Raw genomic sequence first — 27,538 nt, 5'->3', positions numbered from 1 at the left:
TACAATTTCAAATAACAGTTTCAAAATACAGAGTGACGTCTGTTAATGAATTTTACTTCGTACAATACTACATGTAAGCGTGCAAAATGTTATCTAGTCGTGTAAAATGTGAAATAACAGCTTCGGGATTGAGAGACCAGAAACAAACTATCAAAAAATACAAAGAAAAACTTTCGATATATTGGTATTTTTAACAACAACGACCCGACTGCCGACTGCACCGGATAGGGAGTTCTGCTAATTAACATCCTCCCGACTGCCAACAAGAAAAAAGAGAGCGGATATGTTACAAATTTTACAGTATACATAAGAATTCTCCCCCGAAAACGAGAATTCGACCCCATGTAAATGTAACCGTATAAAATTGATTTCTAGACGTGTAAGATGTAAGATGTTGAACAACAGGCTCTAAATTCAGAGTGACCAAAAGATTAATTAATAAATAACTTCGGTATTCAGAGTGACCAAAGGAAAAATATCTAAAAATTAATCGGAACTCAGAGCAAAAGAAAAATATCAAAAATTAAAATCATTTTGAATTTTTTAGAATTGGAACGTTTTGTTGATGGCGCGATAAGTGTAAAAAACAGTTCTCAGACTGACGGAATACAATAGTTTATAGTAAGTGCGTGGCAAAAACGGGGAAAAGTGAAAAGCAAGAATGATGCGCAGTGAGCTCATGCAGTAGCAAACAAAAGCAATAAAATTCAAACACGGACACAAACACACACACATACGGGCGTGCATTAAATACTGGTGCAACTGAATACGTGCATATTCGCCAAATGCAAAATTTATTCGCGAATCGAGCTCGCAAGAGCAATTGGCTTTGCCAGGAAATTTTACGCAAATTTGTCTAAAAGTGATCTCTAACCTATCGCGCACACAATCACACACGTACATATGTATGATGGCATATGTATTTATTTTACAAAACAATATGGCTGCCGCCGCCACTTGTTGGCGACAAAACAAAATAATCCGAGTGTGGCAGGGTGTCCAGTTGTTTACCGTGTACTCTCATTAAGTCGATCGCCCGCCGCCCCAAGCCGCGCATCCCCAAAATCGAATTAAAACGACGTACTGCAGTTCAAGAGTTCAGCAGTCGACACAGACACACACGCACACACAGACGAGACATACAGACAAAATTTCACACAAAATGCGTTTGCGTTTGCGGCGATGATCGCACTCGCACCCCCACACAACCTCATACACACACACAGGCGCGTACGAAGACACGCTCGGGGCGTTTGTGTGTATACATATTTATTCAATTAAATATTTGCTTTTAATTAAAAAGGAGTGAAGTTGCAAGATTTGATTTATTTAGGCGAGCTAAGCAAACACAATCGGGATGAGATCAGTGTGCAGCCAGTTGTTTTTATTTTTTTCTGTCACGCTAATTGAACAATCAGCTGTTGTGATGAAAGTAGGATAGAAGTCCTAGTCCAGGGCGAGGCTAGTCTAGTCTAGTCTAGCCAGGACCGCCCCAGTCCCAGTCCCAGTATTAGTGTTTGATTTTTTTCGGCCAAAAACTTGTTTTCTAACCCCTCCCCCCGCCCACCGAGGCGTAGTCGTCATCCATTAAATGTTTCGTGAAAACTAGTCAGCAAAAAGCACACAGGAAAAAAGAAAAACAACAAAGCGGCCCACAGAGAGCGCGCAGACGTTAACGGAAGTGTGAGAGCGCAGAGCCAGCTAAGGAAGGGGACAACTAATAAATGTGTACGGTCTGCCGTGGGTGTGTGCGAGTGAGCGAGAGCGTCCGTGTGTGTGAGTGTTTGTGTTGGAATAAAAACAATGAAATTGCAAGGAGATCGCGGTGCCTGCATTTTACACACATCCCCGACCCCTGTAACGCCCCCGCTTCGAAACGAAAAATATTTTAATGTACATGCATTAACGGCAATATAATCTTCAAACGAATAGAACTAGTGCGAAATACAAAATCCATTCAACCAGTGCAACGGAGAACCCATAAAAAAACAAACAATACACTGACAGCAGCAGCGCACGGCAGCAGGCAGCCGAAAATCGAAAATCGACGCAAATAAAACGCTTCGAAAATAGCTTCTAAAAGCTAAAATAAAAATAGCAAAATAGTGACTCTGGTCCAGCAACGAATGTGAATACTCCGACTCCGCCGACAAGTGGCTTACGCATGCCTTTGAATTCGCCTTTTTGCCTTCGCACAGCACCAGCAGCAGCAGCCAACAAAAGCCATCGCAGAAAATCCTATGGATGACCCATCGATAAAAAAACTGTGAGTTCGTCACTGCGCCGATTTTCTTGATGTTTTTTACAAGGTGATGGTGCTAAACTTATTGCAAAATGTACTTTGCTTACAGTTTTATTTGTCAGATTTGTCTTAAGAAAAAACTAAGTGCATGTTTTTGTTTCAAAGAAGTTCTTTAAATTGAAATTTCAATAATAACCCACTCTAAAGGTCCATAAATACATATCCAAAAGATACGGTATCTTTTGGGAACTATCGTGCTAATTACTATACAAACAAAGTTCGCACAGAAAGCTGTACTATACATATTATAAAACTGATTAGGTAATAATATTTGTGGTATGCATGCATTGATTTTAAAACTATAGTAAACTATAGTAAACTATATCCAAAAAATTAATCTTACTATGTAGCTATGAATCTTCTCAATACAGTTGCGAAACAAAAACAAGAGAATATTATTAGTCATAGTTGGGAAACGCAAAAGTGACGATAAATCATTATCATCATACCCCTTTTATTATTTTCCTTGGGAGACGTTAATAATTGTTTTTCTTATATTCGTACGACATATGTGCATGCAACATGCGATTAAGCATTTACTTTAAGTAGTATAAGTGAATTTCCAATTCAAATATCATAGGCAATGTCAGCTGTTTGTGGCTGATAAATAATTTAAATAAAATCAAGGATTGATTGTGGTCAGGCCATAAAATGCAAGAGGATAATTAACCCAAACTTTAGTAAGTTAAAGTTTAAAGAAGAAATAAAACTAACTTTGGTTTGCCCAAGTTGTTATACCCTTGGAAACTGCTCATAAATAAGCTTAAAATATAACAATTTTTCGATAAATCAAAGTTTCAAAAAGTCATAACTAATCAAAAAAAAAAATTAATTTTAATTCGGAATGCTTTCCTGAGTTAGTTTTTATTAGGTGAATAACCCTGCATAGTCAATTTAATATTTACAAAAATTAAATATTTTGCCAAATTTGAACCTTTTATACATTTTTGAAAAATTGAAACAAAAAATTTGTTTTGCCTAAGATGGCTAGATCGACTCAGCTGTTGATGCTGATCAAATATATATGATTATATATATATGATTTATAGGGTCGGAAATGAGTCCTTAACAACGATACTAGCTTCTATAAAAATGATCTAAAACCAGATTCCGATTAGTTAGGAAAAATCATATAATATAATCAATTTTTTGGTGGCCGTAAAAAGTTTTGTGGCTCATGAGATAATGTATTGCATTAGATCACTGCTCAACTGTTTGTAATAAATTACAAATTCAATTGCCCGATGATTAATCACTTAACATTGTTCGGAAAGCGTCAATTGGCGAGGGCAAAACTTTTTAGCCAAACTCACAGTTGTGAAACGCACTGTTTGCTGATTGTTTTTACCAATAGTTCCCCCTGGCTTGGGGTGGTTTTTTGTGGTTTCGACTACCAACTGGATGACTTAATACATATGTATATAGTGCCACCAACTTAGGGAGCGGCCAGTTTTCACATTTTACCATTTATTTCTTTTATTGCCACCAGGGGAAGTTTTAGCCCAAATAGATTGGCGAAACCAATGACTTTCTAAGCATGTTGTTTGTGTCTGTTTTTGGTGGTGTGCTGCAAATCGTGGTGGTGTTTCTGCTTTGCCTAACTACGCGTTGTATAATATGCATGCAAAATGATTTAAATCTATTAACAGCTCTGACTTGGCCAGTTTCTGCTATTCATATTATTCGACAGACCATCAGGGTTTAATTTGTGTGCGCATTAACTGGTTTTACTCACCGGCTGCAGCTGAGATTTGCCCAGATCCCAAATTTAGCTGCTAAAGATAGACCCAAGAGAATTCTCTTAGATCAAGCAGAGAGACATGTTATTGACATGGGCCAATCAGTCAAAAAATTAATGTAAACATTTGGCCTTTTGGAGGTCTTGTCCGTCCGGCCGTTATGGAAATATCTCATCATAATAATGATGATGATGATGAATTCAGCAGGCGGGAAATGAGCTTTTATAATAGTCCGGTGTATAGACAAATCCGCACGTACATACTCTCGTGTATATCCATTCCATTCACATGCAAAATGATCAAATAAACAGCAATTAAACTGTATCTATTCTTCTGGCTGATTTAATTTTAGCTCAATTAAAAGAGACCCACCGTCAACGTCAACGAGAGATCGCTTGGCTCTTGCTTCAGCTTTAGCTTTGGCTTTTGCTTTAGCTTTGGCCGTGACTTTCGTTACATGATTGTCGCGCATTCACGTCCCGAGGTCTTGATTAGCCCCTAATCTAGCTATCTGCTCGTTAAAAAACAGAACACCACACCGTATGGGTATGGTCATCGAGAGAAGCCAGCAGAAAACAGTTCCGTCATGAAGTGCTTTAGCAAAATTGATTGCCTCTCATAGACGATTTTGAATTGACAATCTGTGCGAAATGCTGCAGATAAATGGATTTTAAAGGGGGAGGATTGTGTAGGCTATTAAAAAAATCAAAATAAATGTGGTTTTTCATGGCTCTTTGCTGCACTTAAAAGTTCTTAATTGTTTTTTTAACATTGCTAAGTACAAATGAAACATTTTTAATGTTAATTTATATCTTAAAATATATACATACCACAAAATATAGATAAAATTGTTGAAAAGTTTATTATAATTAAGATTACGTATGGAAATACATAGGTTATCAGCTAGATATTAGGAAGTTTAAAAAATTTAAAGCCTTTTCATCTCTATATTGCATAAATAAATGATAGTTATTTTAATACTATGCTGTGCATTAAATATAGTTTTTACCTAACATAAAACATATTTTATACATTAATATCAAACGTTGGTAATATTTATTGACTTCCCCTTTTAATTTCCCTTGAACATCTTCTTCCACAGGTTAATAGACTTGTATGCTGACGAACATGAATACGATGAAGTTCAGGAGCTGCCAGAAGAGTCAAGCATTCAGCCCCCGGAGTCATCATCATCAACAGCGAATCCAAGCACAAACGGCACCACTAGCTCAGGCAGTCAACCTGGGACAGTCACCGGAACTGGAACTGCAACTGCAACTGGAGCAGGAACAGCAGGCCCATCGGCATCAGTTGCGTCACCAACGCCAGCCATTGTTGTGGATTCGGTTCCCGAGTTGCCAGCACCCAAGCAGAAATCTGTAAAGAATTCCAAGAACAAACAGAAACAGAAGCAGTCGGCCAACAAGTCGAAAATACCACGGTCCCCGTCACTGGCGAGCAGCTTGAGCAGTCTGGCTAGCAGCCTGAGTGGTCATCGGGACCGGGACAAAGATCGGGACAAGGATCGGGATAAAGATAAGGAGAACCACAACCAGAGTTCCGTGCCCCCCCAAACGCCGCCGTTGCCAGCGAGCTATAAGCAGAGCCAGATGAATGGTGACACGACCATAGCAACAGCTGCAGCTGGTGGTAGCGGTGGTGTTTCTGCACCAGCTACGCCCACATCCCACAACAACAACCACAGCAATGCAGCAGGCAATATTGGCAGCAATAATAACGGCAGCATAATGGGCGGGGATAGTAGCGCCAATCCTGTTCTCCAGGCGCCGCCTGGGGAGCGCAGCAGTCTCAACCTGACACCCCTTAACCGGGAGCTCCATTACCAGGAGTCCACGACGCCAGCTACAACGCCGACGACGCCAAGCCTAGCATTACCAAAAAATTTTCAGTATTTAACTTTGACTGTGCGGAAGGATGGCAACGGATATGGAATGAAGGTGAGTTTGGTCTATTAGAATCTATACTACTTCTCATTCTAATACAAAACATTTGAGCTGTAAACCACTGAATCAAATAAATGTTAAAATGGCAACAAAAGTATCTAAAAATATTCATTATAACGCCCTTAAAAATGTGCAAGTAACTTATCATCATAATTTAATTTATGGCTCATTTTAAAGTTGAGTACTTTAAGCACTTACTGAATATTTGCATACTAATGCCAAATTAAAGTCTAACTGTGACTTTAACTCGTTTAAATGATTCATTCTAAGGCCATGGGGGTTGTTGCTAATAAGTACTTATACTAAACAAAAATACAATGGATCATCCCTTATGTTTTCAGGTTTCCGGCGACAATCCTGTATTCGTGGAAAGCGTCAAGCCGGGCGGAGCAGCTGAGGTTGCTGGTCTCGTTGCTGGCGATATGATACTAAAGGTAGGATGCATTTTTACCTATCGCAACCGAGGATTTCCTAACATAACTTTAATATTTTCAGGTTAATGGACATGAAGTGCGGCAGGAGAAGCACCCAACAGTTGTGGGTCTCATCAAAGGTAAGTTTTATTCGCCGAGATAACGCTTTACACAGAAATTTCGTTAGGGTATTGATGCGCTGTACTCCTAGTTCTTCTTGCTAGATTTATTGGGCTCTTGGTACACAGGTTCGCCACAGGCACATTTGCTCTTCTTTGGAATTAGATTTCTGGTGCATTCATTTTCTGACCATTTTTCCCGCGGGCGTTCCTTGCACTTGGAGCACTCGCATCTCGGATTCTTTGGTATACGGGGTTCGTAGATGAAGTTGTCGCTTTTACACTTGGGGCAGGGAGGCGGAATTAGAGGTGGCTTCTTAGGACAGTTTTTGTCCTGACAATGTGGCCTGACCAATGGCGTTTCATCCAGCTGCCCCTTGGATATTGTTATTTCCTTCTTTTTTGACTTTTCGCCATCCGGGAGCAACTTGCGAATGTATTCATACATAGCGGTGAAATAGCCTGGTGCGTTCTCCAGGACCAGTGCCATTCCGTAGGGTAGAAGGCTTAGAACGTCGAAGAATGCTTTCACCAATTTGTTGTAGTAGTGGATGCCAAAGAACGACCACTCGCCCTGCGGCGGTGGCCTGGGCGGGCAGATGTTTAATTGGCGGCGAGCCTTATCCGCATATGGTTCGATGTGCTCGGCAGCATCGGCATACACCTCCTGAGCAACATCAGGAGAGTCCCAGACGCCGTACTTCTTGGTGACCAGGATTATGGCATAAACAACGCCCGCCCGTACTATTAGGCCGACTACCATGCTGCTGTCTGCTGTTTGCTATCTGGTGGAGTTACGGTACCCCGAATCCGACTGCTGCTGCTTTCAAGGTGTTTGATAATTTTATGACAGATCATGGCAAAGGCGTCTGAGAATTGGAAACTCTCTTGCCGCAAGTCAAATCATCCTTGATCTTGGGCAATCGTTCCACTCTCCTGGCCTTCTCCCGCGAAATGCCTTCGAAGAATGGACTCTCCGAGAAAGTCATGCCATAACGCTCTGACCGGGCATCTCCGTAGTGATTGGATTGCTTTAGACTTTCGACCTTATTCTCACTGTTTCTCTTTAGCGGATCGAAGCGATGAGCAAGGATCTCCCGAGTCTGGTGCTTGAAATCCCTGACCCAGTCGGGCAGGCGAAGAGAAAAGTAAAATCCTCGTGTCAGAGCCAAGTTGCAGTTGTGCGGAGCCCAAAGAGGAAACTCATTTTCAAAGGTGGGGTCCTTTGAATCCACTTGTGCTACTGACTCCTCCACAGGCTTGTCCCAACCAGCCAAAAATTTGAAAGACATACTTGAGCAATTTTGGTTCTCTGTTTTTCGATTAAAAGATTGTTTCAAACAATTTTTGTGATCCCTTTCAAGAGATACATTTTAGTTTATTATTTAAAAAAACCCCTTTTCTGGGTCTACTTTGATTGCTTTTATTTTGGTTTTGATCCTACAGGCTCTTGGAAGCATTGTATTCTATTTCTTGTTCTATTAGTCATCACTGAAAAACCGACAAATCTTTTCGCCAATGTTATTTGCGGTTCGTGCCCAGAAGGAAGGGATCTTCTTGAGAGCCAACCAAGTGTCATAGAAGGCTTCGCTAACAGATTCGCTAAGTGGCTTTGGAGTTGGCTCGCATAGCCCATGCTTAGTGCAAACCTTCTTCTCCAAGTCCTCTTTGGCGCGTTGTAACCTCCGCTTGTCTTCCTCACTCAAGATGGAGTTCTGATCGTTGTTCTTTATATCCACGGGCTGATCTTTACTCTTTTCAATCTCCACTGGTTGTGATATATTGCTTTCGGTGTCCACTGGATCATACCAAACACCCAGCTTATGGGACACGTAAAACGCGCCAGCAAATGCAAACACGTTCACGAGCTTCTGTAGGATCATGATCAATTTTGTTTTGCATAAAATTTTAGTTTATTGACAGATAAAACAATGCTCTATATTTGTGTGTTTTCAGCATCCACAACCGTTGAACTGGCGGTGAAGCGAAGTCAGAAAGTAACGCGACCCACTTCCGTGTCTGTTGTGACGACGCCCCAAACTCCTATTCTCTCTGGGCGAGATCGTACTGCTTCCATAACTGGACCACAGCCGGTGGATGTGAGTAGTTTAGGACTGTCTAGAGCGAGCGAAAAAGTTTAACAATATAATTATTTACAGAGCATCAAGCGCCGCGAGATGGAAACGTACAAGATCCAGACGCTGCAGAAAATGCTGGAGCAGGAGAAACTGAACTTGGAGCGCTTAAAGAGCGACCAGAACAATCCCAGCTACAAGCTGTCGGAGGCGAACATCAAGAAGCTGCGGGAGCAGCTCCATCAAGTGGGAGCCGAGGTGAGTGAGGGTGGTTTTTTATTTGATAGTTCAGGTAAGCTGCCAAGGTCACCGAAGATATCCTGCCCAGGCGCCGCGCTCTGTTAACCCAGCTAATAATTGTAATTCAGCCTAACGCAAGCAAGCTAGTCCTCGCTGTTCATAACAACAACTTTTGGTTTGAGACGTGTCCTTTGAAATAAAAGGAATAGTGCCTTTCTAGGAAGGACGGAAGGGGTTCAGGTGAATCTAAAATGATGATGCTACATGATGACCTTTCTACTCTTTCTCTTCCATCTCGCGGCATTCTAACGCACACCACCACCCATGATCGATGATATACCCTAACTCCAGGACGCACCGACCGTTAAGCTGCAGTCAGCCGCCGGCAATAAGAACACAGCATTACTAACGCCCAACCAAATCCAACACTTGTCTGCGTCCGCCACTCACAACAATCAGCAATTCCATCATCTTCACCACCAAAACCACCACCACCACCACAATCTCCACAACAACAACTATCCGCAACAGCAACAGCCAACGCCAACTAGCACTTCACCCGCATTCCTTTCCCTCCTGCCGCGTTCCCTCTCGTCCCTGTCGCTGGGCACTCGCAAGAACAAGATTGAAAAGGACATCGGCGGAGCCTCGTCGCCTTTCGGCCTCACGGCGGACTTCCTGCAACAGCAGCGGTTGAGCCATCAGGCAGAGTCTATGTCGCAGTCGCTGCACCAGCATTCCTCCACGCCCACCTCGCATCCCTTCCACCTGCATCAGCAGCAGCAACAGCAACGCTTCAAAGAATCCGGTTCATCGTCGTCAAAGGGCATGAATAAATTCCTTATTTCAAAGAGTCTGATTGAGGAGGATGTGCCTCCGCCACTGCCGCAACGGAATCCGCCCAGACAGCTACTGTTGGATCTGAAGAATGGTAATGCGTCGCCGGGCGGTGGAGGTCATCTGATGGCTCCTGTTTCCGATCTGGATCGGGCCACCAGTCCCCAGATGAACCGATCGCCGAACAGCACCGACAATAGTCCCAGCAACAATGCCAAGTCCAAGCGTTCCAAGGCAAAGGCGAAGGCCCTATCCGATCCCAAGATGTCCACGCAGATGTTCCTGCAAATGGAATCGTCGGCCAGTGCGGTGGGTGGAGCAGCTGGTGGATCTATCGAAGTGGATGGAGGACCGCCGCCGCTACCACCGCGTTTACCAGGCATGATGACGGAGGATATGAGTCGTGGCAGCTGCCAGAATCTCGCCCAGCCCAACTCGATGGGTAGCAGCGCGTTCAATTATCCGCTAGTGGCCACCACAACGGCGGTGCAGAACGACAACCTGAAGAATGCCTTTCCGCTGTCCCAGCGGCCCAACATTGTCCAGCATCTGCAGCAATATCAGCAGCAGCAACTGCAGCATCAGTTGAGCAGTGGCCAGGCCACAGCAGTAAGTAGTTAACAAATCGATCGAAATCGCCTCCTTATCTCTGCCAAAAATAAACCAAAAAAGAAACAAAAAACACTGCCAAGGACCTTGATCCTGTACTTTAACACTCTAACCTTCACAACCCTGACATCTTACTAACATTTCTTTATGTTTCAATCTAATCTTATTAATCAACGCTTACCATAAGTTGCCCATGTTAATAATATTAATTTTTAATCTGCTTCCTGCTAGCAAAACTAACCGAAAACACTTTTGATTGAATATTAAACATTATTAAACCCGCAGGAAATTATTATATGTATTATTTTGTGGGTAGAATTTCGAATGCTATTTGCAGGTCAAATTTATTTATATTTTGTGGGAATTTACATTTTTTTCTTTGTTACCAAATATTAAATGATATGATTCCTTCACAGGCACTGGGACAGACTCCGAAATTGGCCAAAAATAAGCACCGACGCGTTGGCTCTTCGCCGGACAACATGCATCCACGACATCCGGGTAGGATTTCATATGGTAAAAACGCAGTCTTACCTTAACTAACGTATAATCACGCAGATCGTTTAACGAAAACAACTTCCGGCTCATGGGAGATTGTCGAGAAGGATGGTGAAGCGTCGCCGCCAGGAACACCGCCGCCGCCATATTTGTCGCACAGTTCACACATGACCGTGGAGGAGGATCCAAACGAGAATTGTCACGGAGGAGCGGCAGCTGGAGGAGGAGGCATCTTCATTGAGTCCCATCAGTTTACGCCGATGGCAGCCGGGGCCTCATCTCCGATGTCGCCGATGTCCCTACATTCCAGCCATAATATCCACGCGGCCCAGTCAACCGATACGCAGAAGGAGATCCTTTCGATGGAGGACGAAAACTCGTCGGATCTGGAGGAGCCCTTCATTGACGAGAACGGTCCGTTTAATAATCTGACTCGCTTGCTGCTGGCAGAAAACGTTACCTTCCTGGCCATCTTCCTGAACTACGTGGTTTCCAACTCGGATCCAGCGCCACTTCTTTTTTACCTGATCACCGAGCTGTACAAAGAGGGAACTCCCAAGGATATGCGCAAGTGGGCCTACGAAATCCACTCCACGTTCCTTGTTCCGCGTGCCCCTCTGTCGTGGTATCGCCAGGATGAGTCGCTGGCCCGCGAGGTGGACAATGTGCTGCAGTCGGAGTTCGACAAGGGGGAGATTCTGCGCAGCGTCTTCCTGCGTAGTCGCAAGCGGGCCAAGGATCTGATTAGCGAGCAGCTGCGCGAGTTCCAACAAAAACGCACCGCCGGTCTGGGCACCATTTACGGTCCCACTGATGATAAGTTGGCCGAAGCGAAGACGGATAAGCAGAAGGAGCAAATTATTGACAAGTATTTGCTGACTAAGCTGCAAGCACTTATGTAAGTATTAATAAGAGCAGCATTTAAATCTATACCAACTACGAACACTTGTTTATACTAATACTTTTTAATTGAATATTAGCGATGAGGACGGACCACCGGAGGATGTTCGTAAAGTGGCCCTGTGCTCGGCCTTTTCCACGGTCACCTATCGGATCTTCATCTCTCGGCCGCCACCGAGCAGCATTGTGGAGCGCGTTCATCACTTTGTAAGCCGCGACAAGAGCTTCAAGTCTCGTATAATGGGAAAAAATCGTAAAGTGAGTCTCAGATAGAGCGACATTTCTCAAATATGCACATAAATCAATCGCATCTATTCAACAGATGAGTGTCCGTGGTCATCCATTGGTATTGCGTCAATACTATGAAGTGACGCACTGCAATCATTGCCAGACGATTATCTGGGGTGTGAGTCCGCAGGGTTATCATTGTACAGGTGAGCCCCCCAACCACCCCACAGCATCTCGTGGAATTTTGAATTAAAATGTTTTTGTTTTCTGTTTGCAGACTGTAAATTGAATATACATCGTCATTGCTCGAAAGTCGTTGACGAGAGCTGTCCCGGGCCTCTGCCCCAGGCAAAGCGGCTTGCCCATAACGATAAAATCAGTAAATTCATGGGAAAAATTCGACCGCGCACTAGCGACGTTATTGGAAGTAAGAAAAATTATAATATTTATGTTGAACTATAAAAACTAATTTTATAATTTCCTGTAGATGAAAAACGCAGTCGGCAAGAAGAGGAGATGGATATGAAATTGACCCCAGGTAAGATTCTTTAGTTTTTTAAATTTCCTTTATCACTAATCCTCCTCCTTTCATGTATACTTAGACCGCAGCCAGGCTTCGATTGTGCGCCAACCATCTGATCGGCGACCGGATGCTAACATATCGATACGTTCGAATGGGAACAACACATCCTGCAACACTTCTGCGTTAAACACCACCGACCTGCAGGGTTCGTTTCACGGCAGTTGCGCTAACGACAGTATTATAAATCCCAATGGTGGCGCTGGCTGTAACATGGATGTGTCCACTAGCAGTGCCTCCACGGCCCCTTCTAACAGTGGATCCGTCAGCATTGATCTAAGTGCACTAGCCGAGCTCAATGCGTTTGATGCGACGGAGAAGGACTCGCGTAGGGAGCGGTAAGTAATGGTGGAGAGCTGATGGATTGCTAGGAATTTATTAATATAAATTCTGTTATCCCTCGACAGTTACACTCCGAATCCGCAGCACAAGAGCGCACCAGTCTCCGTAAATCGATCGGAATCGTACAAGGAGCGCTTGTCTAACAAAAGGAACCGCAACAGTCGCCGCAAGACCTCTGATCCAAGTTTATCGTCGCGTCCCAAGTAAGTATTCCCAGTAATCGATTTCGAGGAAAGAAGAGGGAGAAGGAGAACTCATGTGACCTACTGTCTGTCTACTGGTTTGCCCTCCGTTCGCGGTCTCAGCTTACCGAATAAATTCTTCCATTCCATTGCCATTGCCTAGGGCCACTCCCTCGAAGCCTCTCCAACCTTGCGGCATTTTCCTACGCGGCCAAGTAACCGGATATTAATTTTACTAATTAATGTGAATTGCGTCGCAATGCAGTCCATATATACTGGTGTCTGAGCTTCACAACTTTTCCATTGCGTGTCTATTCTCTAAAGAAAATTCGCTTTACTTTGAGTTTTTAATTAAACTATATTTAAGTTGGCACATAGAAGGATATGATTAGCAGGCATGCATTAATACCCCACAGGGCGCTCCGACTAGGAGAGTATCCGGCCTTCGAGCAGTCATTACCTTGTATTGTTTACGGTGACTATTATCGCATATGTATGTGGTTGGTTGGCTGGCAGTCACTGGCGGATAGTTGATTAGACGCCGGCATTGACATCGATTATATTGTCTGTCCGCCACCGCAATATGTAGGCCACGCCAGCACCCACCAGTCTGCTCTCGACCATGCTGCTGGTCAATTCCAGGTTGCGTCCTGAGTTTCCTGCTGACAGAACTGTTTGAGCAACTGGTTCCGACACACATCCAACACCTGCCAGCTCCGGCTATGTCCTTTTAGTGCTCTAAGATTGACTCATCATCAGCAGGACAAAAATATTTAAGTAAAACCATACAATGGAAAGAAATATACGATTTAATCGTAGTAAAAGCTTTAAGACGACCCTAAATTTCGAAGGCATCAAGTAAAAGAAACATATTTATATGTTTACTTTAAATTTATTTATATTTTTCTTCCTTTCAGCGATGAGCAGTTGGACTTGGGCCTTTCAAATGCCAACTATGTGGCCAGCTCCAATTCTAGTCTTTCCTCTTCAGCTGGCGGCAGCGAGAGTCCCAGCACTTCGATGGAGCACTTCGCTGCTGCATCCGCCGGAGGAGGAGCCGTAGGTGGCGTCCAGCCCATGCCAAGTGGCTTGAACCAGAGCCAGCAACATCCGCATTTGCTTATTCAGCAGCATGCGCAGCAACATTGTCAGCAGCAGGATACATTTCAGGCCGGCGTGGCGTCAGCATCAGGCGGTGGAAGTAGTGCCGTGACCAACGCAAGCTTTTGGAATGCAGGATATCCGTTGCCCAGGCATGGAAACCTGGACAGCGAGGATGAGGATGATGCCAATGAAGTGGACTGGAGTTCTATGGTGGCCGCTGAGATGCTGGCAGCTCTAACCGATGCCGAAAAGAAGCGTCAAGAGATTATAAATGGTAAGAGATGTCTTTTTATCTATATGTCTGTTACTTATTTTCTTTTCTCCTCGTGCAGAAATCTATCAAACCGAACGCAACCATGTGCGCACTCTGAAGCTGCTGGATCGCCTGTTCTTCCTGCCACTCTACGAGAGTAACCTATTGTCCCAGGACCATCTGCTGTTGCTCTTCCCGCCCGCCTTGCTGTCGCTCCGCGAGATTCACGGCACCTTTGAGCAAAAACTGAAACAGCGGCGAATCGAGCACAACCATGTGGTGAACCATTTGGGTGACTTGCTGAGCGACATGTTCGACGGCCAGTCGGGGATTGTTCTTTGCGAATTTGCGGCTCAGTTCTGTGCCCGCCAACAGATCGCCTTGGAAGCCCTAAAGGAGAAACGCAACAAGGACGAGACGCTGCAGAAATTATTAAGGAAGTCCGAGTCGCACAAGGCCTGCCGCCGACTCGAGCTGAAGGATCTTTTGCCCACCGTTCTGCAGCGCCTCACCAAGTACCCGTTGCTTTTTGAGAACCTATACAAGGTGACGGTTCGCGTGTTGCCCGAGAATACTACCGAAGCGGAGGCTATTCAGCGAGCCGTGGAGTCCTCTAAGCGGATCCTCGTCGAAGTCAATCAGGCGGTGAAAACAGCCGAGGATGCTCACAAGTATGTATTACCAGAGAAAACTGTTTTAGGCTTGTATTTAACCATATTTACTCTAATTTTTACAAAAAAAAAAGACTACAAAACATTCAGCGTAAACTAGACAGATCCTCCTATGACAAGGAGGAGTTTAAGAAATTGGACCTGACCCAACATCACCTCATCCACGATGGCAATCTGACGATCAAAAAGAATCCTGGTGTCCAGCTTCACGGCCTGCTCTTTGAGACTATGATCGTTTTGCTGACTAAACAGGTAAGTTTATTCTTGAGGAATGGTACAAAACCATTTATTTTATTTGGATTGTTTTTTTTTTCGACAGGATGATAAATATTATTTAAAAAATTTACACACACCGCTGTCGGTGAACAATAAGCCCGTCAACCCCATTATGAGCATCGATGCCGAAACCCTGGTGCGCCAGGAGGCCGCCGATAAGAATTCCTTTTTCCTCATCAAGACAAAGACATCACAAATGCTGGAGCTGCGGGCGCCCAGCAGCTCCGAGTGCAAGACGTGAGTACTGATGGTGATTGGGCAACACAGAAGCTTAAAATAATTTTCTGTACAATGTTTTTGCAGTTGGTTTAAGCACATCTCGGATGCTGCTGCCCGGCAGTCAAAGAACCGGTCGAAGAATGCCACGAATGCCAGCCATGACACGAGCATCAGTGACCCTGCGCTCACCAGCATTCCGCATTCCAGCACCAAGGAGTCCCTGGAGCTGACAACTGATTGCCCGCAGCCGATGTCGGCAACGGCCACGGTGACCACAACACCCCTGGCACCTATGCTTCCCATAGCCACGGTTACTCCAGCTCCAGCGACTAGCTCCATTTCGGGAGTTCAGCTGAGGTCTAAGGATGTCGCTGAAGCCGATTATGTGAATACTCCCAAGTCACAGCGTTCGAGCCAGAGTGATCAGGTAAGTCGCTCAATGTCAATCCGAAGCTCTGGAGAGCCCAGCAAGTTTGCTGCGAATGGATCGGAGCCGAACACTGACGTAACCCTGCGACACTCTCAGTCTGCGAGGGAATCAGCCAGGCCGGGATCCAGTGGCGAGGAAAGGAACTCCACCTACGGAATAGTGGGAGGCCACTCCAAACGCGACAGTGCCAGCATTGTCTGTTCGAACAACTCGAACAACACGCGCACCCTGTTGATGCAGAGTCCCCTCGTGGATCCCACAGCCATCCAGATCAGTATCAGTCCGGCACACACCGCGGAGCCTGTGCTGACGCCGGGCGAGAAGCTGCGCCGCTTGGACGCGTCCATTAGGAACGACTTGCTGGAGAAGCAAAAGATCATTTGTGATATTTTCCGTTTGCCCGTGGAGCACTACGACCAGATTGTGGACATTGCCATGATGCCAGAGGCGCCGAAAGACAGTGCTGATATCGCTTTAGCTGCCTACGATCAGATCCAGACCCTGACCAAAATGCTGAACGAGTACATGCATGTGACGCCGGAGCAGGAGGTCTCTGCAGTGTCCACCATGGTGTGCGGTCACTGTCACGAGAAGGACAAGCTGCGCAAGAAGGTAATAACACCAGCGTCGTCATCACCGCCGCCTCCGCCGTTGCCACCACCAAATAGACAGCATGCCCAGGCTCAGGCCCAGATACCGCCATCGAGACTGATGCCCAAACTACAAACCCTTGATCTTGACGAAGTTGCCATACATGAAGACGATGACGGTTACTGTGAGATTGACGAGCTGCGCCTGCCAGCGATCCCATCCAAGTCGCAGGACTCCACCACTACGACACCACTAGCTGCTATGAAAGAAGAGCTAAAACCAACGCAGTCGGACGGCTGCACGGATGCTATTCCTGATGAAGATCTGCCTGAGGCGGCAGAGTCCGACAAGAAGGTGGCTGGTGAAACAGGCAACACTGAGCTGCCATCTACAAACGAAGCTGTGGTCGCCGAAACGCCAAATTTGGAGACGGAGAAAGCCAAGCCTGAAGCTGCTTCAGATAATGAAAGCATGACAATTGCGGATGGACTACCATGCCCAAGTACCGATGAAGCCGCAGATGAAAAGACAGTTGAGAAGACGTCCTCATCGGTGGAAATCAAGGAGGACATCGAGGTATCCGTAAGTATTACTCTTTCCACAACTATTATCTAAGTATGTAACTTATTGTTCTTGCAAAGAAGGAATCCTTGGCGGTGACCCGGGTCGATGGGTCGACACAGACAGCACCGTCGTCGGAAATGGAAAAGTTAACTGGAGCATCTGCCAGCACCTGCGGACCGAATCGTATCCAGCACGCCAGTGTGCTGGAGCCAAGCGTGCCCTGCCATGCCCTCAGCAGCATTGTGACAGTCTTGAACGAGCAGATTTCCATGCTTTTGGTGCGTTTGTAATCTTTATTATCAAATGAATTTGAATTTTAATGAATCTTGTGCATAATTAACAGCCAAAAATTAATGAACGAGATGTGGAGAGGGAGCGATTGCGTAAAGAGAATCAACACCTTCGCGAGCTTTTAAGTGCGCTGCATGAAAGACAGCGAGTTGATGAAGTCAAGGTGAGAATACCTTCTAAGTTTTTAGTTGATACATATTCGTTAACATATTCCCTGCATTCATAAGGAAACTCGGTTCGATCTTTCTAAACTGATGCATGCCGAGGATGTCGTGTTTGACGATGAAATTGACGCCATTTCCAACAGTTCACTGACGCCCACGCCCACGCCAACGCCCACTCCGCTTCCGTTGGCCACGGCTTCGCCTAGCGTCACCACCCAGACAGCGGTAGCCATGAGAGTTAACAGCACTGAGGATGAGGAATCAGGATGTTAGGAAACTTATTTAAAATATATATATATATATTTCTTTTTTTTTGTGTATAAAATACATATACTTGTTCTTGTTTTTCCCCCGCACACACACGCATTTGTCCAATTGAATTGGCGGCGTCTGTGCTTTACGAGAGTAGCCTTTCTAATAGCATGCCTTTTACTACTGTAGCCTGTAATGTAGCTACATTTGTTCTCTTACAAGAAATATTATGTATTCCACAAGAGCCGATAACACGCCCTTGAATTAAGCCTAACCATGTCCCCCGTCGTAAAACTAATTAAATACATATATATATATATATACATATGCATATTATCTCGACTTAAAGAATATATAATATATATCTGCTAAAATACACACAATGTTTGATACATTTATAAAGAACAATAAACAATATATAGTTATTGAGAAATAAACTAGGACGACAAGAGTTCTTTTTGGAAGAATTTCAAGTATTTGTAAGTGGTAAACATTTTTATTTTTATTTATTTTGTTTCATTTTATTAATTATCTTTTAAGAATCATCTTAAAATTCTACTGAAAAAAAGAGGAAAAAGCTATGTCACAGTCAATGATGCTTTCTTGGCATTCTTCCCTTGCTTTTCCATTCGTTCAGCTGGCCCCCATTATTAATATTTATTAATATTGATATTTCCACATAAAATTATCGAGAAAATCAGGCACACGTTTAGCGAGATATATCACCTCTCAACCCGACCGTTCGACTGAGGTCTAAAAATAAAGAACGCGTCTCGTTCCGAGTTACGCACGCAATTAGCCAAAACTACTTAGCACCGACTAAATACATATGCACAATGACAGGGCTCCCGAAATGAGGGAAGAATTCACCTCTTCCTCTGCCAGCATAGGTGCTGGCGAGTATATTTTTGTATAATTGCTCCTCAGTGCGTTTTGGGCATCCACGCCGCTAGGAACTATTCACCAACTGAATAGTTTTCTCTACCCCGACCAGGCCACCACCACGTAATCGATGCAAGACCTAAGCGAAAATATTCAGCAGGTGCACAATGAGAAGCTGGGCAGGTAAGAGGTGCTTGAACCCTACTCCTGTCAATATTATTTACATTTATTTCTCTGGTTTAGGCACTTGGTAGCCGGGCTGGCTATCGAACCGGGGGAAACGCTGCTGGAGGAACGCCCTTTGTTGGTAACTCCCCACTGGGAGTGTGGCCAGCTCAAGTGTGCCCAGTGCCTGCAGGAATCGTATGTGATATGCCGCAAGTGTCAGGTGTATCCCCTTTGCATGGATTGCGGTCAGCACGATGACTTCGAGTGCGAGTTCTTTGCCTCCGGAGCGGGCAAGTCGATCTGCAAGGATCTCCTCGTGAAGAATTATGGAATATGTGGATTGTTGAAGCTATTACTGTTGCTGGAAGATCCAGCTACTAGGCCCGACTGTCAGTTGCTCATGGAGAAGCCTATTAATTTGGAGGATTACCACGATGGAGAAGGAATGTGGCAGGAGCATGAGGAGCAGGTGGTGCGTCCTCTTATGGAAAGCGGTATTGTGGATTTGCTTCCCACACAGCACTTGACATCTGATGTGCTCCATGCCCACTGCATCCGCATCGATAGCCATGCATTCGAAGTGAGTGCCAGGGATGGCGACACCCTCAAAGGAGTCTTTGTGTGCGGCGCCAGTTTGCCTCATCACTGCGTTCCCAACACTGTGGTGGCTCTAGACGAGCAGTTTAACATGAAGCTTTACGCAGCAGTTCCCCTTCAGCCCGGCGATATAATCTACAACTCGTACACGAATCCCTTGATGGGTACCAGCCAAAGACAGCACCAACTCCGGATGAGTCGGAGACTGGACTGTACCTGCTCTCGCTGCCAGGATCCCACCGAGAGGGGCACACACATGAGCAGCATGAAGTGTCGCGAGTGCGCTGAAGGATTTGCCGTCTGTGAGATGGATGCCAATGGGAGACTTGGAGATTGGCGCTGCCTAGACTGTAAGAGTGTCTTGTCGGCCGATAGTGTGCACGAACTGCTGGCCGAGGTTGGTGGAGCTTTGGTTGATGCCCGTGGCGATCTGCAGGTCTACGAATCCCTGCTAGCTCAATACCGGCAACTATTCCACCCAAATCACTTCCTCCTGCTGGACATCAAGCAGAACATAGCCACCATTCTTCGAGCTGCTGCCCTAATGAACTCCGTGGAGCAGCCGTGCAAGAAACTACTGGCCCGCCGTGTGGAATTGTGCTCCGATCTGCTGCCCGTCTGCCGGGCTGTTGTCCCGGGTCTCTCCAAGCTTTACGCCATTGGTCTTTTCGAGTATTTGATCTCTCTCGTAGAGCTTATCGAGCTGCAGTTTGCCGAAAGTGATCTGGACAAGAAGGGATATGTGGTGAGTATTTAAAATTCTTCTTTGTAAACATAAAACTAATTTTCATTTACTTCCTTAAAGGCTCAACTTAGGATCGCCAGTCAGGCGGCAAAGGAAGCAATGGAGCTACTCCGCTTCGAGCCCGAGAACTCCGCCGAGGGCTACTTATCCGAGCGTATTGCCATGGAACTGGAGCGCATTGAATCCGATTTGAAGAAATACGGCAGATAGTTTTGTTCTGTCCGCAATCGATATTGTTTGTAAACGCTTCGCTCGCAGTGTTGTTGCGGCGAATTTTAAATTTAAAATAAATTAAATTAGTCCAATGGAAGGAGAGAGGAGTGCTTCCCTTCGGTTGCTGTTGCCACTTGTGTTGCTGGCGGACTGGCGACATGGTTCAACGTTTAGGAGGGGTGCAGGGTAGGGGGAATCATTGACCAAGAAATAAATAAAGAATTGTCGTTCAATTAAAAATAAGTTGCCGCAACGCATCGCGCTGGCTGGGCTGTCAGTATGCCAAAGGTATCCGAAGGGAACGGGATCAGAGACAATGGCCGCCGCAGGAACCGATGACTTCGACAAGAAGTGCGAGGTGAAGCACAACGAGACGCTGGGCAGGTGCGTCTTCCAACTCCTTACTCCTATTCTGGTTATCTTACCTCCCCCTTTTTCTTCTCAAGATTTTTAGTTGCCCACTGCAACATCCGAGCTGGCGAAACCCTTCTGCTGGAGCATCCCATCGTGGTATTGCCCCACATTGGTGACAGACGCTGCTTCAAGTGTTTCAAACTCACTCGGACTTTCTGCAAGTAGGTAGTGGAGTTCCGATCTGTCCCTAAATCTTATGTAAACTATTTAGGAAGTGCCGCCTTTTGGCTTTGTGCGCAGAGTGCCCGGATCATGATGAGCGAGACTGTCAAAGGCTTGGAGAGCTGAAACTGTCAGAGGAACAGGTGGAGCAGCTGCAGGGAGATGATCACACTGCTGTCCAGTCTGCCCTGAAGTGTCTGCTATTGAGGGAGCATTTGGACACGCTGCCACTTTATGAGGAAATGTCCCAAATGGAAACTCATCTGGCGGTCAGGCGAGGCACTGATATCTGGAAGAGCTATCAGGAACAGGCCTTTGATCCACTGGAGAAGAGCGGAGTGCTGAAGCAACTGCATTCCGAAGCGAATGAGGATCTGGTGCAGAGTCTCCTAGGTATCCTGGACATTAATACCTTCGAAATACGTGCCCCGGAACCGGGTGGCTCCATGAGGGGACTTTATCGCCGGGCCGGACTCTTTGCCCACAGCTGTATGCCCAATCTGGTGACCGCCATTGATGATGAGCGTCGGATTAAGGTATACGCCAACAGGTTTATAGCAGCCGGCGAGATCCTTTACTACTGCTACACCAACGTGCTCCTAGGCACCGAAGAGCGTCGGCAAATACTAAAGGAGGGAAAGTGCTTCGACTGCAACTGTCCGCGCTGCCAGGATCCAACTGAGCTGGGCACTCACATGAGCAGCTTCATATGCAGTCCTTGCTCCTGTTCCGGCGGCTATATAGTCCGCCAGACGGAGACTGGTAGTTGGCAGTGTCTCCTCAATCCGGAGCACACACTGAAGGAGGAGTTCGTTTCGAATATGTTGGAGCGAGCCAAGGAGGAGATATTCCATGCCAAGGATGATATCTATAGGTTGGAGCTGCTGCTAGCTAAGCTCAGCCGGTTACTCCATGGAAACCATTACCTGATGTTGGACTTGAAACAGAACATAGCCTCCATACTGCGCCAAATCCTGCAGAACATGGCACACAGACCGAACAGAAAGGTCTATGAGCGAAAGATTCGGTTGTGCCAAGAGATTTTGCTGGTTCTCAAGGTCCTGACTCCCGGAATCTCAAGATTGAAGGCCATAGCTCTCTACGAGCTGGCCAATACACAGGCGGAGCTGGCCAGAAAGCTGTTTAGCGAGCAGGAGAAAAGTGCCCGCGACCTGTTGGTGGGTAAAGTCCTCTTATAGCGTCTAATATCACTCCTCAAACAGCCTTTACCTTCCAGGAGGAGCTTGAACAAACAGAGGTTATGATACGAGAGTCCCTACGAATGCTCCTTTTTGAGCCCATAGCCACTCCAGAAGGTCAACTTGCGCACAGCATGCTCCGGGAGCTGAAAGAACTACAGAACGATATAAAACTACTCAAGGAACCCAATGACGATGTGGTGAACTAATTAGCAAAATTGCATTTGAGTTTCATACAATTTTGGTTACATTATTCTTTACAAAACATTACTAAACAAATGTGCAAACTAATTGCTTTGGCTTGAGCTTAATAATTTCTACTTAGTGGGTTACTAATAATTCGTTAGAAAAGAAACAGTTGGCATAGATATTTAATTGACAGTTTAAATTTGAATTTGAATTTGAAAGTCGATGACCGACAATCGATTACGCGCAAGCTTACAGCTATCTCTCATGTTTGGTATTTACCAACACTCGCCACGTTTTTGTTTTGTTGCTAAATTTCTCTCTTGTTTATTCTCGCATTAAACAATAAAAGCTCGACAACAAAAGAGTTAAACAAGTGGAATTTTTGACTATTGAATATATTTAACACAAAAGAACAATGCCCACTCTGCGAAGAAGGCGAACAGCTGATGCCTGATAAGACTCAGATGGGGTGACGGAAAACAACCCCTTTAAGGAAAAGGGCGAAAGCCTGGCAGTTACGTTTTGCATGCGCTGCGATAAAGTTTAATCACGGTCTCAACTGGAAACCAATACCGGAACAATAATAACAGATGCTGCGCTATAGACACCACTAGCTGCTGCTCACCAACACCGTCTCCTCCCGCATTCGCCGTTGCCATGACCGGAGCGTTGTGAAATTCTTGCCATTCGTCATCGTAGTTGTCGCCGTTGTGGAAATCCCCCATTAGGATGGCCCTCGCAAGTGCTGCGGCAGCCCTGCTCAAGGGCTCCCAGACGCCGTTGCAGCAGCTCCTGGAGGACATCAACTTCCAGCGCACCAAGGAGATGCGGCAGCTGCTCAAGGATGGTGAGTATATCGCAGGGAACTTGTATTTTATTTTCCTTGGGAAAATTTGTCTACATTGCGCATTATCGATTTGTCAAGTGGAGAGACAACCCCTAAGGGATATGTGTGTGTGTCTGCTGCGCCTGTGCGCATGGGTTTTCCGCCCCACTTTTTGGCTCACCATTTGTTTTCTTTTATGTAAGCGGCTTTTACTTTTATCGGAGTTAATAGGGGATGGGGGAGGGTGGTTGGTGGAGAAGTGTAAAGCCACAAACAGCTGTTCACCTGTCGGACTGCTTTAACATCTTCATCCCCTAGCCAAGACTTTGCGTCCTTCCCGAAGGAACTTTAATTTTCTTTACTACATCTCAGAAATGTTGATCCCTAGGTTATATAATTTAGATTCCTGTCAAGACATAGTGGTTAATTAAATATGTTTGTTATTTAATAGTTTTAATATCTATAAAATGTTTACCATCTTTTCACTTCCCTTCCCTATACAGATGGCGGCTTTGTGGTACTCCAGGGCACTACCTATTGGACCGACCTGTTTGTGCGCCACTTTCTCTTCCAGACGGAACCCGTGCACAGCATTGATTCGGACGACCTGCTCTTTTTTGTTCGCAAGAAGCACGTAAAGAGCTCCTCGCGTCACATGCCAAAATTTGAGGTAAGCTGCTCCTCTAATCTCCTATTTTCAGTTCCTTTTTCATCGAATAAAATTTCTTTCTTAGACTGAAGTGGAGGTATTCCGCAAGGACTCGCGCAAACTACCCATCGGCGATCCCGATGTGGACTGGGAGGAGACAGTGTATTTAAATATGGTTATACACCAGTTCGACTACACCCTGACTCTGGCCATTTGTACAAGGACATCACCAAAGGAGCTGCAGGTGCTGAGGAGGCATTCCCAGCGGGTGTATGCCAGTCCCAGTCGCCGAAAGATGGACACCAAGGGCGAGGGCGAGGAGATTACGTATCCGCACATCTGCTTCATGGTGGACAACTTTGATGAGGTGTTCAGCGACATTCTGGTGCGTGACGGGGAGATGGTGTGCGTGGAGCTGGTGGCCAATGATAAGGATGGAGCGGTGCAGGGAGTGATTTTCCTAGGATCCATACGCTATGATGCCTTGAAGAAGGTCTACGATGCCAGGGTTGGTTGTCTCTCAAATAGAATTCAAACATTATTATAATCTCTCTTTCTGGCAGCAATCCAGCCTCAGCTCCAAGGTGGCGCAACGCATGTCCTTCGGGCTTTTCAGTAGTGGCGCCGGCGTTCAAACCCGCTGTGAATTTGTCCGAATGAAGGGGCCGCAGGGCAAGGGCCATGCCGAGATGGCGGTGACAAAGCCAAAGGGTTCTGGTGTGGAGACGCCCACCAGCGAGCCTGGCTTCTGCGCCACGGACATGTGGGACGAATGGGAGGAGGAGAACGACGACTATTGCACGTATCGGCATCAACGACGCCTCAGCGATCCCAGCGCCAATCTCAATAACTTCTCGCGCTACGGCTGGCGCACAAAGAACTTGTCGAACAACCAGGACATGGTCGGCAGCGGCACCAGTCCCAGTGTGGGGGCCAAGGCGCGATCGGAAAACGAGGGCCTGGACTCACTCGCCAGCGAGGTGTCCGAAATCGAGGCCGGGGATCTGCGCGACGGTCAGTTTGAACTTGAATCTATATGTATTTGTCCTAGTTTCCACTTCATTTGAGCATCCTCTTTAGTTGCATGATATTTAAGCTTGTAGACGTTGATTGCTGATATTTCCGCTTGCTCCTTTCATTTCCGTTCATATTCCTGAGTTCATAATCTCGTAATGTGTTGTGTTGTTCCATTGATTTTCAACCTTTTACAACTTCCAACTATCAAATTTATATATATACTTTATATGTGCCCCCTAAAAGCGACTCCACGAGTATATATATAAAAAGAGAAGAACACCAGACATATTGCCGAGAAAGCAGGACAAATGATACACTAAGGACAACCAAAATTATCTTCTGTTCATCCCATCCTCTATCCCCCATACCCCCTAGCAGTTTTATTTCCCATTTCTGGTGGCTTGATTGTGTTGTATTCACTAGACATCCTTTCCATCTGTCCATCATCCGTCTATCCATCCATCTGCCCTCGATTAATATTCCCCATTTTAGCCTATGATTTCCACTGCTTTCCGTTTCTGTTGCCAATTATCCATTAAGTTGCTTGGGCCGATCCTTTCGGTTGTATGTACATGATGTGTGTCGATGTATATGCTTTTAAAACGCAAAAAACCGATCTATATCTACTTGTAGATCAGCAACGTCCTGCTTTCTCGGCCTCTGCGGCAAAACTGCACCCAAATCCGAACTGTGAGACTCACAAACTCGCGACTGGTGGTGACCAAACCGAACAGGGGCCCCAAGAATCATCCACAGCTCCACAGTCGGCAGCTGCTGCTGCTGCGGTACCGGCTGTGACTCCGCCACCCTTAAGCGCCGCCGTGGAGGTCACAGTGTCCGGTGAGAAATCAAGCAATGGAACAGGACAAAGCTCCACCACTACAGGTTGCAATTGCTTTGGTGGCAAGAAGTGCAAAAAGCGCTGGCCGGCGGATAAGAACACGGACACCCCGGAAATGTCCGAGATTTACTGCCCCAGCTGCGAGGATCCGTCCAATGAGTCCCCTGCCTGTCTGGCCAAGATGCCCGACAAGCGGCCCACGCGCCTCAAGCCCAAGCCCAGCATCCTGAGCGTGGAGAGCGAGGTGCTGGTGGTGGGTAAAAGAAACAGTTTTAGGCTTCCATCCGAGGCCAAGCGCAAGCAGCAGGCCAGCGGCAGTATCACCAGGAGCGCCTCGCTGAGTGCCGCTGATCGCAGGACCAGCCTCCCGGTGGCCACCAAGAAGATCATACCCCCAAGACTGCGCATGGCCAAGGCCAAGGATCAGGAGAAGGATAAGGATAAGAACAAGGAGAATGACAAGAAGTCTTCAAACCAAAAAGTCAATGGCACAGCGGGCAACTTTCTGTCCAAGATGTCGCCAAAACGCCTCAGAGGTGCAAAGGATAAGGACAAGGACAAAGACAAAGACAAGGAGAGTGACAAGGACAAGAGCAAATCAGTGAATGCTGTAACCAAAAATAAAGGCGCCAACAATAATAATCCAAAGGCAGAAAGCTCCAAAAGCGAAGAGTACGAAATAGCCGATGACGCCACTTCCCTGAATGGTGACTCCGATGGAGCTGGTGCAATGGCCAAGATGGCTATACTAAGCGAGAGCGACAGCAAGCTTATGATCAGTGTCCGAGGTCGTGAGGAGCTGCCTGTGGTGGAATCTCCAAAGACGCCAACCAACCGCTTCGAGAAATGTGTTCGAGTGCCTGTCGAGGCGGAGAGTCACCCCTTGCAACCGAACGAGAATAATGAGAACGAAGATGAAGACAAGGTGATCTCACCAACGGACGTGGCCAATGGCAACCAGGAGGCCAGCAGTGCCACGCTTCCGCGGACAGCCAAGCAGGCCCATGTGAGCAAGATGTTGCACTTGGTTCCCAAGCGGCGCACTCCCGATGGCACCAACATATACTATTGGTGCGATGTGCCCAAGAAGGCGCTAAAAGGTCATTTAACCCTACTTTATATCTATTTCTGATGCATGCCATGGTAGCTCTTAGGTTCTCGATCCACAATAATGATAACTAATTGCCATTGCCCATTCTCATTACAGAACTCGACGATGGCGCTTATAATCCTCTGTGGACCAGTCGAGGCTTTACGCAGTCCTTCCATTTCTGGAAAGAGAATCGAAGGCAGCAGTCTACGCCGCTCAATGCATTTCTTACCTACGTGACACTGCCCTGGTGGAGCATTGCCAAGGGTAAGTGGGTTTTGAGCTCTCCAAACTTAATCCTTATGCCCAACTCTGGCTCTTCTTTACAGATCTGTTGGATCACCGGGAAACACCTATTCTGACCTTTTAGTATTAACTTAATTTGCGATTGTGATTTACGTGCGCCCTCTATATGCTTTATAGCTCCTTACACATGGCAGTGCTCCTATTAACCGATCGAATGCCATGAGCATCAGTCTCAGTTCAATTTATCAGTATGTACTTGCGTTAAGTTTCCTAAGCAGCAGAGCCAACCTACAAATCTATGATCTACGAAATACGATAGTGAACACTGTTACCGACGATGATGTGAAATTGAATATATATATAATTGTAATATTATTTGTAAATTGTACCGCAACATTTATACCACGAAATATATATACGAAATAGAAAAGGAGGCGCCAAGGAATTGAGAAATTAA

General features: G+C 45.9%; 7 protein-coding genes across 36 annotated transcripts; 4 read left to right on the top strand and 3 right to left on the bottom strand.

The window, feature by feature from the left end:
- Positions 1-185: 185 nt before the first annotated feature.
- On the top strand, positions 186-18,280 carry RhoGEF2 (Rho guanine nucleotide exchange factor 2). Of its 28 annotated transcripts, none has more exons than XM_086828782.1 (24): positions 186-350; positions 1,933-2,266; positions 5,144-5,999; positions 6,347-6,439; positions 6,501-6,558; positions 8,494-8,636; positions 8,697-8,870; positions 9,204-10,298; positions 10,715-10,799; positions 10,857-11,694; positions 11,777-11,954; positions 12,019-12,130; positions 12,202-12,351; positions 12,412-12,462; positions 12,527-12,842; positions 12,912-13,049; positions 13,946-14,406; positions 14,465-15,056; positions 15,131-15,308; positions 15,376-15,569; positions 15,636-17,154; positions 17,214-17,414; positions 17,480-17,590; positions 17,655-18,280. In XM_086828782.1, the coding sequence occupies exons 2-24, from the start codon at positions 2,241-2,243 to the stop codon at positions 17,862-17,864; spliced, it is 7,779 nt and encodes a 2,592-aa protein (XP_086684908.1). In that variant the 5' UTR covers positions 186-350; positions 1,933-2,240; the 3' UTR covers positions 17,865-18,280. The 28 variants fall into 28 exon arrangements, with proteins under 28 accessions (XP_086684908.1, XP_086684917.1, XP_086684911.1 ...); XM_086828791.1 differs by having other exon boundaries at positions 188-350; positions 1,933-2,309; XM_086828785.1 differs by having other exon boundaries at positions 188-621; positions 17,217-17,414.
- On the bottom strand, positions 6,517-7,300 carry LOC110181176 (uncharacterized). The gene has a single exon (XM_020948856.2). It carries the CDS (start codon positions 7,298-7,300, stop codon positions 6,626-6,628), a length of 675 nt encoding a protein of 224 aa, XP_020804515.2. The 3' UTR covers positions 6,517-6,625.
- On the bottom strand, positions 6,517-7,829 carry LOC110181186 (uncharacterized). Its single transcript, XM_020948868.2, has one exon. It carries the CDS (start codon positions 7,827-7,829, stop codon positions 7,392-7,394), a length of 438 nt encoding a protein of 145 aa, XP_020804527.1. The 3' UTR covers positions 6,517-7,391.
- On the bottom strand, positions 6,517-8,420 carry LOC110181196 (uncharacterized). Its single transcript, XM_086828826.1, has one exon. The coding sequence runs from the start codon at positions 8,418-8,420 to the stop codon at positions 8,019-8,021; it is 402 nt and encodes a 133-aa protein (XP_086684952.1). The 3' UTR covers positions 6,517-8,018.
- A 282-nt stretch (positions 18,281-18,562) lies between the features above and the next one.
- SmydA-7 (SET and MYND domain containing, arthropod-specific, member 7) lies at positions 18,563-20,545 on the top strand. The gene is made up of 3 exons (XM_020944544.2): positions 18,563-18,908; positions 18,969-20,235; positions 20,296-20,545. Exons 1-3 carry the CDS (start codon positions 18,856-18,858, stop codon positions 20,443-20,445), a joined length of 1,470 nt encoding a protein of 489 aa, XP_020800203.2. The 5' UTR covers positions 18,563-18,855; the 3' UTR covers positions 20,446-20,545.
- Positions 20,546-20,645: 100 nt separating this feature from the next.
- SmydA-6 (SET and MYND domain containing, arthropod-specific, member 6) lies at positions 20,646-22,514 on the top strand. The gene is made up of 4 exons (XM_020946594.2): positions 20,646-20,832; positions 20,895-21,023; positions 21,074-22,202; positions 22,262-22,514. Exons 1-4 carry the CDS (start codon positions 20,765-20,767, stop codon positions 22,430-22,432), a joined length of 1,497 nt encoding a protein of 498 aa, XP_020802253.2. The 5' UTR covers positions 20,646-20,764; the 3' UTR covers positions 22,433-22,514.
- A 155-nt stretch (positions 22,515-22,669) lies between these two features.
- Positions 22,670-27,514, top strand: LOC110179169 (uncharacterized protein KIAA0930 homolog). 3 transcript variants are annotated; one of them, XR_015270704.1, is made up of 7 exons: positions 22,670-23,259; positions 23,742-23,908; positions 23,973-24,395; positions 24,451-24,901; positions 25,538-26,888; positions 26,953-27,102; positions 27,165-27,514. XR_015270704.1 is itself a non-coding variant. In XM_020946572.2 (7 exons), the coding sequence occupies exons 1-7, from the start codon at positions 23,142-23,144 to the stop codon at positions 27,203-27,205; spliced, it is 2,658 nt and encodes an 885-aa protein (XP_020802231.1). In that variant the 5' UTR covers positions 22,670-23,141; the 3' UTR covers positions 27,206-27,514. The 3 variants fall into 3 exon arrangements, 2 of the variants coding, with proteins under 2 accessions (XP_020802231.1, XP_020802239.1); XM_020946572.2 differs by having other exon boundaries at positions 25,538-26,845; XM_020946580.2 differs by lacking the exon at positions 25,538-26,888.
- Positions 27,515-27,538: the final 24 nt, after the last annotated feature.

The sequence above is a fragment of the Drosophila serrata genome, unplaced genomic scaffold (assembly GCF_035046125.1).
Source record: "Drosophila serrata isolate PLE 108 unplaced genomic scaffold, ASM3504612v1 contig_184, whole genome shotgun sequence".
NCBI classification, from domain to species: domain Eukaryota; kingdom Metazoa; phylum Arthropoda; class Insecta; order Diptera; family Drosophilidae; genus Drosophila; species Drosophila serrata.
The sequence above is the reverse complement of the archived record's forward strand: the minus strand, read 5'-3'. Positions and strand labels throughout refer to the sequence as shown.